Source organism: Eleginops maclovinus, chromosome 16, assembly GCF_036324505.1.
Source record: "Eleginops maclovinus isolate JMC-PN-2008 ecotype Puerto Natales chromosome 16, JC_Emac_rtc_rv5, whole genome shotgun sequence".
Classification (NCBI taxonomy): domain Eukaryota; kingdom Metazoa; phylum Chordata; class Actinopteri; order Perciformes; family Eleginopidae; genus Eleginops; species Eleginops maclovinus.
This window is the reverse complement of record NC_086364.1, coordinates 20,900,118-20,917,163: the sequence shown is the minus strand read 5'-3', so window position 1 is coordinate 20,917,163 and position 17,046 is coordinate 20,900,118. Positions and strand designations below refer to the sequence as shown.

General features: G+C 41.6%; 1 protein-coding gene across 1 annotated transcript in view; it reads right to left on the bottom strand.

Moving 5' to 3' along the window:
• LOC134878248 (meiosis inhibitor protein 1-like) overlaps positions 1 to 17,046 on the bottom strand; it is a 68,022-nt gene that overhangs the window by 37,418 nt on the left and 13,558 nt on the right. Inside the window, exons 8-18 of the mRNA XM_063904158.1 lie at positions 16,436 to 16,614; positions 14,720 to 14,834; positions 14,014 to 14,133; positions 13,226 to 13,325; positions 8,295 to 8,429; positions 7,599 to 7,721; positions 6,243 to 6,320; positions 5,806 to 5,953; positions 5,239 to 5,350; positions 2,364 to 2,424; positions 1,416 to 1,513 (exon numbers count right to left, since the gene is read on the bottom strand). Coding sequence (XP_063760228.1) covers positions 1,416 to 1,513; positions 2,364 to 2,424; positions 5,239 to 5,350; positions 5,806 to 5,953; positions 6,243 to 6,320; positions 7,599 to 7,721; positions 8,295 to 8,429; positions 13,226 to 13,325; positions 14,014 to 14,133; positions 14,720 to 14,834; positions 16,436 to 16,614 — 1,269 coding nt within the window. The remainder of the gene's footprint in view (positions 1 to 1,415; positions 1,514 to 2,363; positions 2,425 to 5,238; positions 5,351 to 5,805; positions 5,954 to 6,242; positions 6,321 to 7,598; positions 7,722 to 8,294; positions 8,430 to 13,225; positions 13,326 to 14,013; positions 14,134 to 14,719; positions 14,835 to 16,435; positions 16,615 to 17,046) is intronic.

Genomic DNA, 17,046 nt, shown 5'->3' with positions numbered 1-17,046 from the left:
ACCATGAGCCAATTTTGGTTGAGTATATCGCCGCCGGGCTTGGGATCGGACCAATGACCATCATATTGGTAGACCACCATCTACCAACTAAGCTAAAGCCCACCAATTGAGTTGAATCTCACTCAATTGTCCCTCCAGGCTTCCTTACAGTCAAGAACTTGGATTTATTCGTGGTCAGAGATGTATTTTTTTGGGCTGACCCGGAGGTTAGCATCACAAAGGCTCTCCTGACAAAAAAAGCCATTGGGATTTTTCATTGGATTTTGGAATACTGCAAGAAATAAGCTGATAATGCAATTTCCAGAAGTAAAAAGCTAACGTAAAGGCTGTAAAGGAACTATGTCACGGTCACATGACTCCACATCACCACCGCTAAGCTGTGGCTAATGTACAACGTGATGCATTTAGTCGTCTCATTTACTTGTTAGCAACCACACACAGAAGCTTCAGATAGTCAACACTTATGTGTGTTATGTCGTACAAATAAAAATCTCTTCAGCTTGGGTTAACCACAGACTATATATCAGGCGCTTAACCAAAAACATGTTTAAAAAAAAACCATTGAATGTTAGAAAAGTTTGGCTGAAGTGCCAAAATGCTGAGTCACACACACATTCCTACAGAGTAAACAGAACAGGAGGGCCAAGTGAAGAAAGTGAAAGAAAAAACAGTCCCTGTTCTATACAGCAGCATCTGAAATAACAGAAACATCTTGCATTAAATGGAAGAGTAAAATGTTCAATTCGTGGCCAGGAAGAGAAAACAACAGGCTGAAAGTGAAAGTAACAGATAAGGGTGATGAAAGGGAGGCAGGCAGCCAGAGAAAAGGAACAAACACCGTCGTGGTGCTGCAGAAGCCATTATTCAAAGACAAACACACTCACACACACCTACACACTCGCTCTTACATCTCATTACCTCAAAGATATATTTTAGTCAACTCGGGTCTCAAAGTCACATCCTGTCTCCAGGGAACAACTGCAGTTTACCATCAAACGTTTCTCACTGTTCAGTTAGCCGGGGGGGGGGGGGTTTGGGTTTTGGCTTTCTTTTACTCATTTAAATAACATTTAATCAGCTGACACATTCTGAGCACAGTAACTTTAACGTGAGCCAGAAACGTGTTTAAATACCCAATAATATAAAGGTGTTCATAGGTTTTCGACATTAAGACTGGCCCTAAAAATCAAGGAAAAACTAACTGGACTCCTGACCCTCTCTGACTCGTAACAAACGAATATTGAGAGCAGTATCAACACATTTTGTCTGACACTTCAGTTTCAAATGACTGCTTTAATGACTTCATTGCCTCGAAACTGACAGCAACAGCACCGGCGCTACATGTATCTCTGTGCAAGAGTGTGTGTGTGTGTGTGTGTGTGTGTGTGTGTGTGTGTGTGTGTTTGTTTGCATACCTTTCTGGCAGGAGCTCACAGCAGGGTCTGTCGGGAAAAGCAGACACATGCTGAGTTTCTGTAGAAAACCACAGCATGATGCATTCAGGTGTGGGTGCCTGAAAGAATGATGAAGAATCAGAAATGAAAATCAGGTTTATTAACAGGTACATGCAGGGAATTTGCTTTGGTGCAAAACGGTGCGTACATAAACAGAAAAAGGAACAAGTTGTAAAAAAAAAAAGGAGGTAATAAAAAAGTATTTTAGTCCAAAATTGTGAAAGATACACAGAGCTGTGTGCAGTGTTTACAGTGTGGAGTATGAGGAAACGCTGTGTAAATGTAACACATAGTGCAAGAGTGAGAAATGCACAGGAATGACGGATAAAGTGCACTGGAATACATTCAAAAAAAGGCGAGAACAGAGCACACATCTCCCACAAGGTACGGTCCGAGCAGCGAGGAGTGAACTGTGAGACACAGGACAGGATGTGCCTTGACTTGGTCTTTTCAAATATGAAACCCAGACTCTGCAGGGTTCAGTTTCATTGCAGCTCAGAGCAGGGGGACCTACCACCTTCATGACCACACACACACACACACACACACACACACACACACACACACACACACACACACACACACACACACACACACACACACACACACACACACACACACACACACACACACACACACACACACACACACACACACTTTTGGCTTTGAAGCTGCAGATCCGTTGCTCTGAGACTGACACGCTGCTGAGAAGTAAGACCTTTTGGAAAAACTCAAGAAATAATAGACGCCTGAGTCGAGTTATCTGTTGAATTTGCTCCGACAGGGAGTGGTAGTGAAAAACGTTCTGAGTCACAATGGTTAAACACACAGACACACACTGCTACACCTTGTCGACAGCAGTGCACTGTTAATTGTGTGTGTGTGTAAGGTTATCTTGTTCCACTGTACCTGTTCCCCACACAGAGAAAGTGTTTGTGCTCCAGAGGCAGCCTGAAGAAACCAGAGGAGGCTGCAGAGGAGCAGAAAGAATGACGGATGAGGAAGGAATAAAAATACTATTTATAAAACACTTCTCCGGCAGAGGAACACCATTGACGTAGCTTGACGGAGAAAAAACTATACAGTCAAACTTAATGCACCCAAGCCTCACTACCTTAAGATAGAATGAAATGGTGCAGAAATTAGTCCTAAAACCAGGGAATGAGTTAGCATTGCAGAAGTGTTTTTGGTTAGATGCTTGAAATAAGTTTGGGCATAAAAGGAAATACCCCGCTGGTGAATGTCTGCCGCTTCTTGGCGTAGTAAAACGGCGGTTGCTAACAAGTGACGTAGCATTTTAGCACCGCTGGTTCAGGTAAGAGAGGGAGATTTGTCCCACGGCATAAAATACTATCAATAGTTTCTTGCCTAACGTTAGCTTTTCCTTTTTTTTTTGCCTTTAATCGGATATGACAGTGGAGAGTGACAGGAAAGTGGGAGAGAGAGTCGGGGTGGGATCCGGAAAGGAACACGGGTCGCCGGCATACGGTGCAGGTGCCCCAGCCAGATGCGCCACGGCCGGGGCCTAACGTTAGCTTTTTACTTCTACCGATCGCATTTAGGCTTCAAAATCATATGAGCCAAATCCAATGGATAAATCCCATTGGCTTTTTGACGAGGGAACCAGTGCGATGCTAACCTCAAGGTCAGCCTAGCAAAAAACGTCATCACTGTACCACTCCATTAGTCCTCAAGCTACACCCCCAAGCACACTATACTCTTAAAATACTCTTCATCACTTGGATATTCAGAGGTAATAGGACAGCATCCAGTTTGAATTCTATGAGGAAAAGGAGCTCTCGTTAAGATGTACTTAATGCCTCGGCTGTATCAGTGGAGCATGGAGAGAGGGAGAGAGAGAGATAGCAGCCCTCACTTATTAGAGGGAAGTTTGAATTTCATAAAGCTACCTCTCTCCCTGTCTCTGTGGACCTGAGCCACTGTACAGCTCAGCCGTATCAGCAGACAGTTTCCGTTGTGCTCTGTTAACCGCTCGCAGCGTTAATATAAAGTTCCCTCCTTAACGCCACCACTGTTGTCTCAATGCCCGGGGCGACGTGTTTCCTGTCAATAATTGAGGATCGTCATGTGGACTGTCAGCTTTAGACATATTGCTGAGTTTATAGCCCCTGCAGGGATAAGAAATCCCATCAACGTTAATTTAACTGAACAGAATCAACACGATTGCATTATTTCTGCTTCTGCATAAATAATGCTCTTTATTATTTGAAGTAACCACAGAAACAGGAACAGTTTCACTGTATCAGAGGAGAATATTATCTATGTGATAATGAAATCAAATTAAGGTTTTCGCTCTTTATATGAGTAGTGGTGAACTGAGCTTAATAGTATAATTGCTTCTGCTTAGGCTTTAACAAACTGTATTATAAGTAAGGGGCTTAATTGGCAAATCTGTATTAAAAACAACAGGCTTTTTTAGAAGTACAATATGTTTAATTATCATGTTTCCCCATAATTTTAAAAACCTGAGCTCTACTCAGTGCAGTTTATTAAAAACTTTATCTTCTATTCTATCTATTTTCATCGCCCCTGAGGGCAGATCGAGGCATTAGCATTGGTAGCAAAACCAAATATAATGTGGAAATATTTTAAATTAGAAAACAGTCAAGTCATTCCTGCCTGTAGCCATCAGACTGTCCTGCCTCGGAGCTTCAGGCACTCTGGGTCAGTAGACTTTTATACTTAAACTGTGCAATCATCAAATACTTTGCCATAATTCAACTGTGCAATACTTATTCTTAAATGTCCCAAATTCCTACCCCGGCAACAAAAAATCTAATTAAATTTTTTTCCCCAGCACTCCTATCTTTCATCTATTATAAGATACGTGACAAATTTAGATGAGCTGAGTCATGCTCAGGATGCTAAGGTGGCGAAGATGGAGGTGAGGACGGATGCCAGTGAAGTGTCAGAAGCCGACTGTGAAAAAGGCACTGTGTCGAATGTAAGCAGCCTTGGCAGAGAGTCTGATGAAATATAAGCAGAGTGAGACAGAGAAAAGGTCTGATAGCCTCCCAGTGCAAATCATCCCAAGGTCGGACCATTCATAACAGAAGTGGAGGGAAAATCTTCACAATTCCCCCAAACAGTCTGCCTCCGCATCCAAGAGCCTCTTTAGTGCCGTCTCAAACGTCATTAATGAGAAGAGGATCCGGCTGTCTGCTAAGATGCTTATTTTCCTGGACGAGAACCCTTGCTTCACTTTGAATTTAAAGTAGGAAAACTAAGGGAAAAACTCCTGTGAATGTTCCAGTTAAAGCAGCATAATAACAGGCCTTCATAAATAACAAAAGAGTGCTCTCGTATTAGATTGTTCCAGTTTAACAGCGATGCTGCAACACATACTCTCGTGCTACACCGAGTTTAAGTGCTCCTAAAACCTGTTTAATGCAGCACTCAGCCAGTTATGATTTCTATTTGTTGTGACTGTGAATGTTTAAGTTCATTATTGCACCGCTTCAAGGTGGGATTGTTCTTGGTTTACTCATTTAAATTGCTCAAGATTTATTGCAATGCTGCACCGAGTGGAATCAAGAAGAGCTATATATATAGACAACTTATATTCTGTTCACTTTTGTTTTTAAAAAATAGAAAGAAAAACAATTTTGAGTTTGATTTATTAGCAAAAAATATATAAAACTGACTATAAAGAAAAAGATGAAAATGACGGATAGCATTACATATTTATTTTTCAAAATTGCCTTTAGATATCGTGGTTGGCGCTGGTATTTACTATGTTGTACAGTTCATCTACCCTACTCACCTAGCTTATTTGCAAAGACAGGCATGGCAGAGGGAACCAGGGTGAACTGGAAGGACAGGATGGAGTAGAAGTGCTGCAGGATATGAGCGTGCGGTGCCTCCTCACACATTTTCTACACAAAGGAAATTACAGGCAATTAACCAAAACAAAACTTTGAACACTTTTCTTTAAGTCTGGTTTAATGTTGGCTTGTATAGAGTGGTGCAGGGCGACGTCCTTTTGGAGAACGACTCGGGGGGGAGCATCACAAGGGCTCCCTCAACAGAAAGCCAATGGGATTTTTCCTGTGGGACTAATAAAGGATTTCTGATTCTAAATCTAAAAGTGGTGAAATGCTGACTCATCTCCAGGTTTAAGGACTCATTCCTGCACCACTCTATAGAACGACAATAACTAGCACTACAGCAGAGGTGCTGATTGATGGACTCTAATGTCCATGTGTACACCAAACTAATGAAGACAGAGCCTGTGTGGCTGCGCTCATTAATAGAGTCAGATAGCGGGTTCAGATGAGAAGAGTTAGTTATTTGTGTGTTTGTGTGTGTGTGCGTGTGTGTGTGCTCTAACAATGACGGTGGGTATCCAGGTGGAGTCGCAGCAGCGCATCATACATATGCACAGAGACTCCAGTGAGTCCTGAGATTGGCTCTGTTTGGAGGGAGCGGTGAATGTGTTTTCCTTCAGGGCGGGCTCCGATGCACACTCCTCAGCCAACCTTAAAAACACACACAAACACAAACATAACCACTACCATACACATGAAAATCACATCACAAACACAAGAGATACACGTGCACAAGCAGGGAAAGGATTGAACTCAATTCCTACATCTGGATTTCAACTGAATCCTCCAGGACTTTATTCAGTAATATTCAAATTCAACAAAACAAAAAGGTTTAACTTGTTAGGATTGGATTTAAATTTAAGATTGGTCAGTAAACATGGAAAAAGTCAGAGTCAGTCACATTAAACTGCCTGAGTGTGTGCCTGGACGAGGTGCTGACCTGCAGGCAGCCTGAAAACAGATCAGGGCCCGGAGCAGAAATTCCTCGGCTCTCGAGTCCTCGCTCTTTTTGCCTGACCTCGTCAGACTCCTCTGGGAGAAAACAGAGAAAGATGAGGAGCAACAAAATAAACAGGATGAGAAACGAGAGTGGATGTGGAGCTTTAGAGGAGAAAATCCCATCATGTCACATCACAAAGAAAACAATCCTCTTATGAAAACACACAATCTAAATCTTAACATTTAAACAACCGCTGAGAAACAAGTGAAGCATTTCCTGTAGGTCCCATTGAGAGCTGCAGAAATGAGTCCTAAAACCAGGTAATGACTTAGCATTTTAGCCCTTTAAGTTCCCTTGTCTTAAAGTCTTTAGTTCTTTAATGAGTTTTTGATTAGATGGCTGTGGCAGCGGGGGGTGGTTAGGGCACAGTCTGCTGGAGTGGTGGGAGTGGTTCAGCCGGAGGCCAGACAGCTGATTGGAACCAGGTAATGAGGCACTGATTAAAAGCATGGTCGTAACCTGGTTCCTTTTTTTTGCAGTAGACTGGGTGCTGAGTGAAGCCTGTCCCCCCTCCCACGCCCGACGAGAGCGACTGATTCGTAGCCTAATTTGAGTTTCCCGCTTTACAATAAAGATTTCAGTTTGTTACACCTTACCCCTCGGTCCTTCCATCATTCTCAACCACCCCGGTGTGAGCCCGATAGCTCACAATGGCTATAAATGATAATAGAGTGGTGCAGGAAGGAGTCTTAAAAACTGGAAATTTGTTAACATTTTGGCCCTTTCAGTTCCCCGTCTCGAAGTCAATGTTGTTTTTTGATGTGTGTTGTTAGATGCCTGAAATAAGTTCTGTGATTAATACAAGCTGTAGAGATTTTCGAGATTGGTCCTACAACCACTGGTGTCGGATTCTTTTTTGGGGTCTTCCCATTGGCTTACTGTTGAGGGAATCCCTTGCTATGCTCACGTCCTGTTTGTCCCACAAAAACACATTTCCCTGCACCACTCTTTTGACACCTGGTATAAAGACAAGTATTCCTCTTGTATTTGAACATGATTGCAGGCCACACAGACTCATCTTACCGACAGTTGCATCACTGTCCCTGTTACAGGTGTAATGCTCAAGTAAAACATTTTTTAAAAAGGCAGCATTGAAGGACAGCTAGAGGAAAAAAACCCGACATTTATTCCGCCATGGAAGAACGAAATTCCCCTTGATCCCACCTGTCAATCAAACAGGTAGCGTCTGACACTTTTATAGAGAGAATCAAAGGCAGATATGTCGGTGTCTTTTTTAACGCTCTCAGTCACTGGCGGTTCTCTTCTTTAGTTTTTTTAAATCTTTGTGGATCAAACAAACTCACAGATGTTCGACGATGAGGATGAGAGGGTAGTGGCAGCTCGGGGAATCGGTTCGTGATGGCCTCGATCAATCCCTCTATCTTCCCGTAAAGCACCGGTCGGGACTGGTTGTTCAGTCTAGAGGATTCAGAGTGGAAGCACTTTATAACTAAAGACACACCTGACTTTAAATCACACGGCACTGTATGCATGTTTTTAGTAGATGGGGGAGGAGTTGAAGGCTGGATAGAAATGTGTATGTGTGAGAGAGAGTGCAACTAATGGTATGAATTTGCTGGCGGCTGTTTCAAGCACCCTTGAAAAAGCCGCCAGCAATATTTCTGTGTGTCTGAGTTTGTGTTTACCATTTACCTTTGACATTGTGCTGGTGTCACGCCTATATATGTGTGTGTACTGTCTGTGTGTGTTCATGGTTGACTCAGTAATTGACTGCGTGAGAAATTGGCTAGTCCAACTTTGATTATTTCCATACTTCAGATAAACAGTTGTTATTTAAAAGGAAATATATAATTTGTTAACTTAATCCTGTTTTTTCCTGAACTTTCAATGGAAAAGTCTTATTTTAGTAAAGTAGTACCACACAAGACAAAGTGTCCTTGCCAATATGTATTTACATGCACATATTTAAAGTAGAGTGTGTGTGAGTGTGTGTGAGTGTGTGTGTGTGTGTGTGTGTGTGTGTGTGTGTACTTGAACAGGGCGGACGCAGCGCTGGCAGCCTGTGCGGCCACCTTCAGACAGGAGGAGGAGACTCCACCCGTCACCGCCTCAGAGACCGCCGCAAAGTCTGAAGCACTGGGGAACAGACGCTCGCTCGGGGGCTGCCTACACACACACACACACACACACACACACACACACACACACACACACACACACACACACACACACACACACACACACACACACACACACACACACACACACACACACACACACACACACACACACACACACACACACACACACACACACACACACACACACACACAATTGTAATTCTATTCTATAATCCAAAAGCCAATGGAAATGTATATTGGCATTTTGTCAAGGGAGCACCTGATATACTAACTTCTAGGTCTGCCTACACAAATACATCATCACTGAATAAACAGATCCTAGATTCGGCAGAAAAAAGGGCATCCTGATAAATCCTAGTGGAAAAGCTGTTGTTAGCAAATAAAAAACGTCAAGATTGTTGAAAATGGTACGGTACGATTGATCCTAGATGAGTCAGTGAGAACTAGGCCAAATATGTATTGAGAAGCGAGCGCCCCTTCAAAAGCCCGCCGATATTGCTTTTGACATGGATGTCAATAAAGGCCATCAGAGAGCCAACAGTCTGTTCTCCTGCCCGCTCCATCCGTCATTCCCCCGCCTGCTGTGCCAATACCAGCAGTGAATGTTTGCTGAGTCGCGAATAACTCGCCCTCCCTCTGTCTCACTTACGTACACACACACACACACACACACCACACACAAACACTTATTTTCTTTGACCTATTGGTGATACAAAGATCACCAGGAGCGTTTTGCCCGCCTATGATGCAGCAGCGCAACAGCTGTGGACCGGCTCCCTGTTGCCACAACAGCATTCACACTGAACATCCTAAATAACAAATGCGCGCTCTCACACACACACACACACACACACACACACACACACACACACACACACACACACACACACACACACACACACACACACACACACACACACACACACACACGTTGATTGGTCTATTATGGTTTATACTGACTTATTCTGTATATTTATATTATGAATTTGATAGTTATGATAATCTGTAAACAACAATAAACAAACACTATTTCCAAAGTTGGGATAAAAAAAAGCTCATCTAATTTTATATATTAGAATTTCATAAAATAAAATATAATATAATACAATATAAAATATAAATACAATAAACTATAATTTAACATAAAATAAGACGATGTAATATAAACAAATATAATAAAATATATTAAAATATGATATAATATAATTAAATATAAAATAATAAAATATAATTTAATACAATTTAAAATTATATTATACGAGATAAGATAAGATTTATCATATAATAAAATGTTCTGACATTCAGTGTAAACAGACATGTTAATGGCTACACTGTGTCAAACTCTTGTCCTGTTTTACACCCACACACACACAGACACACACACACTTCAGCTTGTTCAGCATTTTCAGAGTTCCAGTCTGGTAATTCTTTTTTTTTAACGGTTCCACTGAGCGTAAAGGACAGATTTCCCCTGCCATCTGAAATCTTTTATCCACTGTATCTCCACCGTGTGACAGGGGGAACATTGCATTACAATAATGTCAGCCTTGCAGAAATATGACGTGTGTTTTACTGGCTCATCATATATTCTCATCGGCGAGTCAGCGGACAGTTAATTCAAATATAATCAAACTTCCTGAAGCACCATATTTAACAGGGTGTCGCTGCACTGTGTCCAAGAAGCAGAAGTAATGCAAGCTGTCTAAAAGCACACTCATTAAAACATTTATAATTAGCACGACTTAGTGTTGTTCTGATGACATTAAAACTTCACAACAAATACCAGGGGGTTTTCTAGAACAATAAAGCATGAGTCGCTATCGTCACTTCCAGCCAAAAGTACGGCCCGCCCACTTCCCAGTGAAAATAATCCATTAGAGCGAAACTGCTGAGTCATATATTGCACCTCAAACAATATATAACATAATTACTAAATCCAGAGTCACGGTTTCTTTACTTCCCGTTACCCGGTTTAGACAAAACCCTGAATACCGTATTTTCCGGACTACAAGGCGCACCTGAATATTAGCCGCACAAGCTAAAATTAGGGGAAAATCCTGTTTTGTTCATACATTAGCCGCACCGGACTAAAAGCCGCAGGTGTTTTAATGTTTAATTACCATATGTAAGAGAATATGTCGTCCGCGCCCTGATGGACAGTCCTTTTCGTTTCATAAATCTGTGACACCAGGATGGTCCACCTCTGAAATTTTCTATCTTCATTTCGGTGGCGACCGTTTTGGCTTTCAGTCGGATCTGCACAGTTGAAACACCTCGCCCGTTTGCTCTCTGTGTGTTCACCCAGTCTTCAATAAAGTCTTCAAGTTTGGGCCATCTGCTTTTATTACCTCTGAAAGCTTTTTTCGTCTTTTTGGACTGAGCCAGTTCTTCACGCTGGCGTCTCCAACGTCTCACCATTGATTTGTTTATACCAAGGGTACGTGCAGCAGCTCTATTTCCCTCGTTGAGAGCCAAATCAACTGCCTTTAATTTAAAAGCTGCATCATATGCATTTATTTGTTTGCCATAATGAGGGTTTGTGGATGAAAGCTTCCTTTGCTCCTGTAATACTCGTCTTGCTCTTGCTAATCTAGTGTCTTTTTCGCGCCAATTCGTACGGCACTACATTGCCTGGCGGACGGACATGTGACCAACATACCACTCTTTTCCCCCGTGACTGTGTGTCTGATCACATGCCCTTCCGCCAGACAAAGTAGTGCCGTACAACAGCGGAACAAACCAAAACAAAACCTCTTACGATATCACAAAAATCATGAAAAATCCATAGAAAAGCCGCACCGGACTATAAGACGCAGGGTTCAAAGCTTGTGCAAAAAGTCGCGGCTTATAGTCCGGAAATTACGGTAGCTTCAATGTATCTTCAGTTGTAATGTATTAACTTCTCAAATGCCACAAGAGGAATGTCCTAAATCAAATTAATGTGCCTTTGGGGTTAAGTGATGACACATAAATGAAGTGCAAACTACAGACGCACTGATTAAAATCTTGCTAAGCACTACCCATTAGAGAATTCTGACCTGTCAATTCCAATTTCTGCAGGTAGTAAGAACTTTAATTGACAACAAACTCAAAATAAATGTGATTTCTCCTTCATGGAAAATTGAAATGGACTATCAAAAAATATTGTCACTAAAACGGCACCAAGTTCCAGGACCGTGTCTCATTGTTACTTAGGAAATAAAATCTAACTGACAATTAACAGCAGTACATCTCAGTATACCTTCAATTCTTTTCCCAAGGAGCAACATATTTAACAACACACCTATCATCATAAATCCCACACTGACAGACGTATACCGTTCCACAGCTGAATGGATGGAGATCAGCAGGAAGCGGTAAATTGCTCTTGGCTATATTGAATATCGATTCCAGAAAATAACTTGAAATAGAAAGTGTTTTCTTTAAATACAAATGTAGAAAGATAGCAACACTCAGCCATCTGTATGCTTCAGTCAGAGCTGATAGGTACAAGGTTTGTTTGAGGTAACAGAAGTGCATATACAGCAGAGTCAGTGTCGACGGAGAGTGTTTCATTCCCGATATTTTGGTGCTTGCTGTCATCCAACATCATTAAAGGTGCCATAGAATGGAAAACTGTATTTACCTTGATAGTTGAATAAGGAGAGTTCGGTACATTGAACTGACATACCGTGAACCTCAAACACCATTGTTTCCTCCTTCAGGTACAAATCATGAATATGCATATCACAGCGGTAAAACGGGCGAATTACATCAACCCCTGTGTGTGACGTCACACACGGTAGTCCAACCCCAACGTTTGCATACACCAGCTGCTGGAAACACTAACACTAACACTAACACTCAACACTCCATAAGGTCTCCTCAAATCTCCGACCAACTGACTGTTCTTCAAACTCATCGGTTTCTTCCTCCGATAAAGGCTCAGACATGTAAGGCTGGATGCCAATAGCCTCCTTGGTTCATCTCTCACAGTTTCAGGAACTTCACTTACTTCTGTGGGCTCTGAGGCAGCCATGGATTGCTCCTTGTAAACCAGCCAATCAGAGCAGAGCTCGTCATAATTATTTAAATGAGCCCCAAATAAGGCCATTCAGCTTGTTTCATTCTAGCACCAAATCATAGGGTTATAAATGGGTCTGTAAAACCGCATCTGCACATTTTTTGGATCAACCAAAGTTGTATACCTTCTTTGTAGACATCAGAGAACAATTTAAAATAGCAGATAGATGCTTTCTATGGCACCTTTCAAAATGTAAGAGTAAGTTTGACTGCGAAAAAAAAAAACCGGATTTATGAGACTGACAACCGTCCCGTTAAGCATTTTCACTTAAAAGTTTGTTTTTAAATTGGTTAACTTACTTTTACCTCTAGGCATGAAAACACTTTTCTTCTTTGTTCCTTTTTACTTATTTCCAGTGCGGAAAAGTTCTCTGCAGCATATACTATAAAAACCTCAATAAATAAAGAAACTCTAAACTGTTTTTTTCTGATTCATCTGAACTGACCTTTTACTATATCTATAAGAAAATTGCATTTGCAAGTAATCGTAAAGGAACCTTTAAAACTAAATGTCAGCATTGAAAACTGCTGCATCAAACCCAGACGCCTGAAAAAAATAACATGATTATTTTATTTTGCTGCAGCTGTGTTCACCCTGTTGTGGATGAAATTACTCTGAAGTGCAGAGAAGCTGAAGTTTAGTGAAATTAGTTCTTATTCAGTGAGCATAGAAGCTCAGTGCAGCGGGCTTTTCAAGGAGCTGCTTTTTGGCATTGATAGAGATTAAAAAACAAGCACATCCTCACAGAGCAGCCTCACCTCTCCAGTATCTCAGTGAGGAGCAGCAGACCTTGTTGCGACACCTCCAGGTTGGTCAGCTGCAGAGCCTCTTTCAGACTGCGCACCAGAGACTCCATACCTAACAAACACACACACACACACACACACACACACACACACACACACACACACACACACACACACACACACACACACACACACACACACACACACACACACACACACACACACACACACACACACACACACACACACACACACACACACACACACACACAAATGTAATACAAGGCGTACTCACACACCAAAATCATCCATGTAAAACAAACAGTGGGACATCATTCTAATTTACTGCTACACCGCATATGCTGTTTATTTTTGACCTGAAGCCAGAAGCTAGGCGCACAAAGATTGTATTGGGAGATTAAGTTTGTCCTGCGAGTGTCTCTTGCATATGCACTACGATCCTGCAGAACGATTGAAGCACTTGGATATTTCATAATCAGACGGAAAAATCTTTAGCTTCCATTAGCCTTCCTTGCACCACTAGACAGTTGCAAAATATTCGTCTGAAGGTCGATTGCACTAATTGTATATCGCTCTGATTAAAAAGCGCCTGCTAAACAACATGTACTGTAATATAATGGATACAAATGAGGGTGGGGGTGTGGTGGGTCTGAGAAATGATAGCAGACTTTAGGGTATATTCTGTCACATGAATTAACCTTTCCATTAATTACACACACACACACACACACACACACACACACACACACACACACATCTGATGTGTGAGGCTCCCTCACCGTAGATAGAGTGACACTGGGAGAAGAAGAGAGGGTTGTCCATCAGTAACAGCAGGCAGCTGTAGGTCGACCACAGCAGCAAATCAGAGTTGCTACTGGCCAGACGGTCGAACAGAAACTCTACGAGGGAAGAGAGACCGTGTGAGCGGTTAGAGAAATAAAGTTCACAAAGAAAGAGAGAACAGGAAACAAACTTTGGACAAAAAGAACTAGTGTTTTCCTGCAATTTCAGCATATGATAAACAAAAAAGCATGGTCATTTCCTTTTTGTGAGTGAGCAACATCACTTTGTGGAACTCTGGGGCAACGAGAGAAACACAAACGGAGTCCCTACAGTGTGGAGGAGACAAAACAAGCAGAAGCCAAATACACAGAGAGAGAGAGCGGGTAAATAACAAAAACCTAGTTAACGAGACAAAGAGGAACGTAGTGTAGAGGAAATTATTTTCAGAAGACAAATCAGAGAAGGGAACAGCTAGTATGTCCCAGCTATAGGGGGGTGCAGATATGAGTCCTAAAACCCAGAAATGAGTTAGCCTTGTAGCAACTATTTTCTTGCCCTATTCCAAAATCCATTGAAAAATCCAACTAGCTTTTTGCGACGCTAACGTACGTGTGTGTGTGTGTGTGTGTGTGTGTGTGTGTGTGTGTGTGTGTGTGTGTGTGTGTGTGTGTGTGTGTGTGTGTGTGTGTGTGTGTGTGTCACCAGGAACGTCAGCCATGATGAAGGGAGTGCTGTACTGATTGGGAGAATGAACCAGGACGGCTGCAATACACTTGGCACTGGTGACCTGCAGAGTCTCATCCCCACTCATCAGCAACTAGAACACACATCGTTATTAGAATCCATCAGATTAACAACATCATCCTTCATATAACAGTAGTTTTACATTCAATTGGGTCTTTTACTATTGTGTATGTATGTATTTACTTATTCCTGCATGTTATTATTGAACCACACCGTACTTTATACTCATTGCATTTGCCTTTTATCTGCGGCGTCCTCTTTGCTGTAACCGTGTGAATGTCCCCTCTGTGGGACGAATAAAGGATTTCTGATTCTGGATTAATTTCTTTGCATGTCTTAATTATTCTGTGCAGTATGTCTAACATCCCGTCACGTCTGCTGATTTATTCATGTCATGTTCATCAGGTTCCTTTTATATGCTTCATGTTTAGTTCACAGTCCGGTTAGATTAATGTTTAGTCTCTTTGTCTTGAGCTGTCATTGCACTTCCTGTTTTATTTTGTACTTACCTTTCCCTCTCGTTTCAGATCCTTCCTGCCCTTGTGTGTCTTTCTACCAGTGTGATTGTAAGCCCCTCCCTTGATTGTTGCCACCTGTTTCCCATTACCACTTGTATATATAGTCCCTTTCGTCTTGTGCCTTGTGTCGTCAAGAGAGCCAGCTTTCCACGCCAAGATACCTTTGTAGTTAGTTTCCTTGGTCAAGTTTATTTAGTTCTCATGTTTACAGTTTGCTTTTCCTACGTTTTTCCTGATTGATTTTTTGTTATACTTTGCCTTATCTCAAGTAAAGACCTTTTTTTGAACTTTGAAACGTTCTTTTGCGTCGTGCATTTGAGTCCAAGTGTCTGCGTCACGTCCCTAACAGTATGTTGCATTGCTGGAGAAGGATTTAACATTTTCATTACGCTGCAGTTGTTGTGCATGACCTTTTAATTTGAAAAACAAAGCATCAAATGAGTGTCCAATAAAAAGTCCTTATATTAAATGACTGTCCTGTATGAGTGAGGCGTATTTGATACATATAATAAATAAGAAGCAAAAGCCCCTGAATATGGATGCATTAGTTATTTATAAACACTTTCCAAAAAACCTGAGAAAGACTCAGCGTGCCGTTTATGGCGTCATTTTGTGCAACAACAACATAATCCATCTTGCATTTTTTGTAGAAAACTAAACTAATCTCAGAAAAGGGAATTAGCGTATTGGCTAGGGAGTCGTTGCTGCAGTTCTCCTTTTTTTCCCTTTCTTAGTTTTAGTGTTTGTCGCAGCATCTCCAACAGCGCTTATTTAGAATTCCTTTTGCCTCCCACGTTCCCTGAAGTTTTCCTAGAACTGTATATAATTGAACCGTGCATTCGTTTAGTAGAATAGACACGAAAAAATAACAACATTTTAGGAAGGAAAATACATCTGGGAGGTGTTGGTAATCTTCACATAAAGCACTAATGTCACGAGCCGTGCTGTAATGTGAGTCATAACTGAGGAAATCTATCTGGATGTAATCTGGACATTGATTTCCCAGACTGAAGTACAAATATTTGTCCAGAGTAAACCCCCCGCTGGATCCCTATTCAAAGGCACATTAATCCAGGATTAGAACTTCTTGTTATGATTACGGTCAATGTCAGAATGTGGGTCTTGGGGGACGGGAGCAGGATGTTTCGACAGAGACCTTTTTCAGAATGAGAGGCAGAGGGCATTGGTCCGGGTACTGTTGCTCTGGGTTTTGGCTCGGGTTCTGCTCGTTGTTGGTACGGAGCTTCTGGTTCTCATGGCACGGGATCTGATCGCCAGGGCTGCTCATCAGAACTGACACTGCCTCTCGGATATGCACCAGCAGCCACAGCAGATCTAATGGACCAAAGACAAGATGGGAAAAACAGACAGAGCTCAATATTCTGCAACGGAAAACACTGAATAATAAACTGCTGCAGGAATGTGTCTTAAAACCTGGAAACATGTTGGAATTTTAAGCAATTAACAGTTTCCTCGTCTCAAAGTCAACGGTTTTATGAATTGTTTTTTTGTATTAAACGCCAGAAATAAGTTCTGTGGTTGACACAATATGAAGGGTTTTGTTCTACGAAATAAAGACGAAAGAACAGAGATCTTTAACAAGCGACTAAATGAGGCTATTACACTATAGACATGCATCTGTGATGTTGTTAGTTCTTAATATGTAAAGATTTGATCTAATATTTGTAAATAAAAAAAATCCAAATTCCAAAGGAAAGATCCAATTGCTTAAATAATGTCCAATATTAAAAAATATGTCATCCCTGC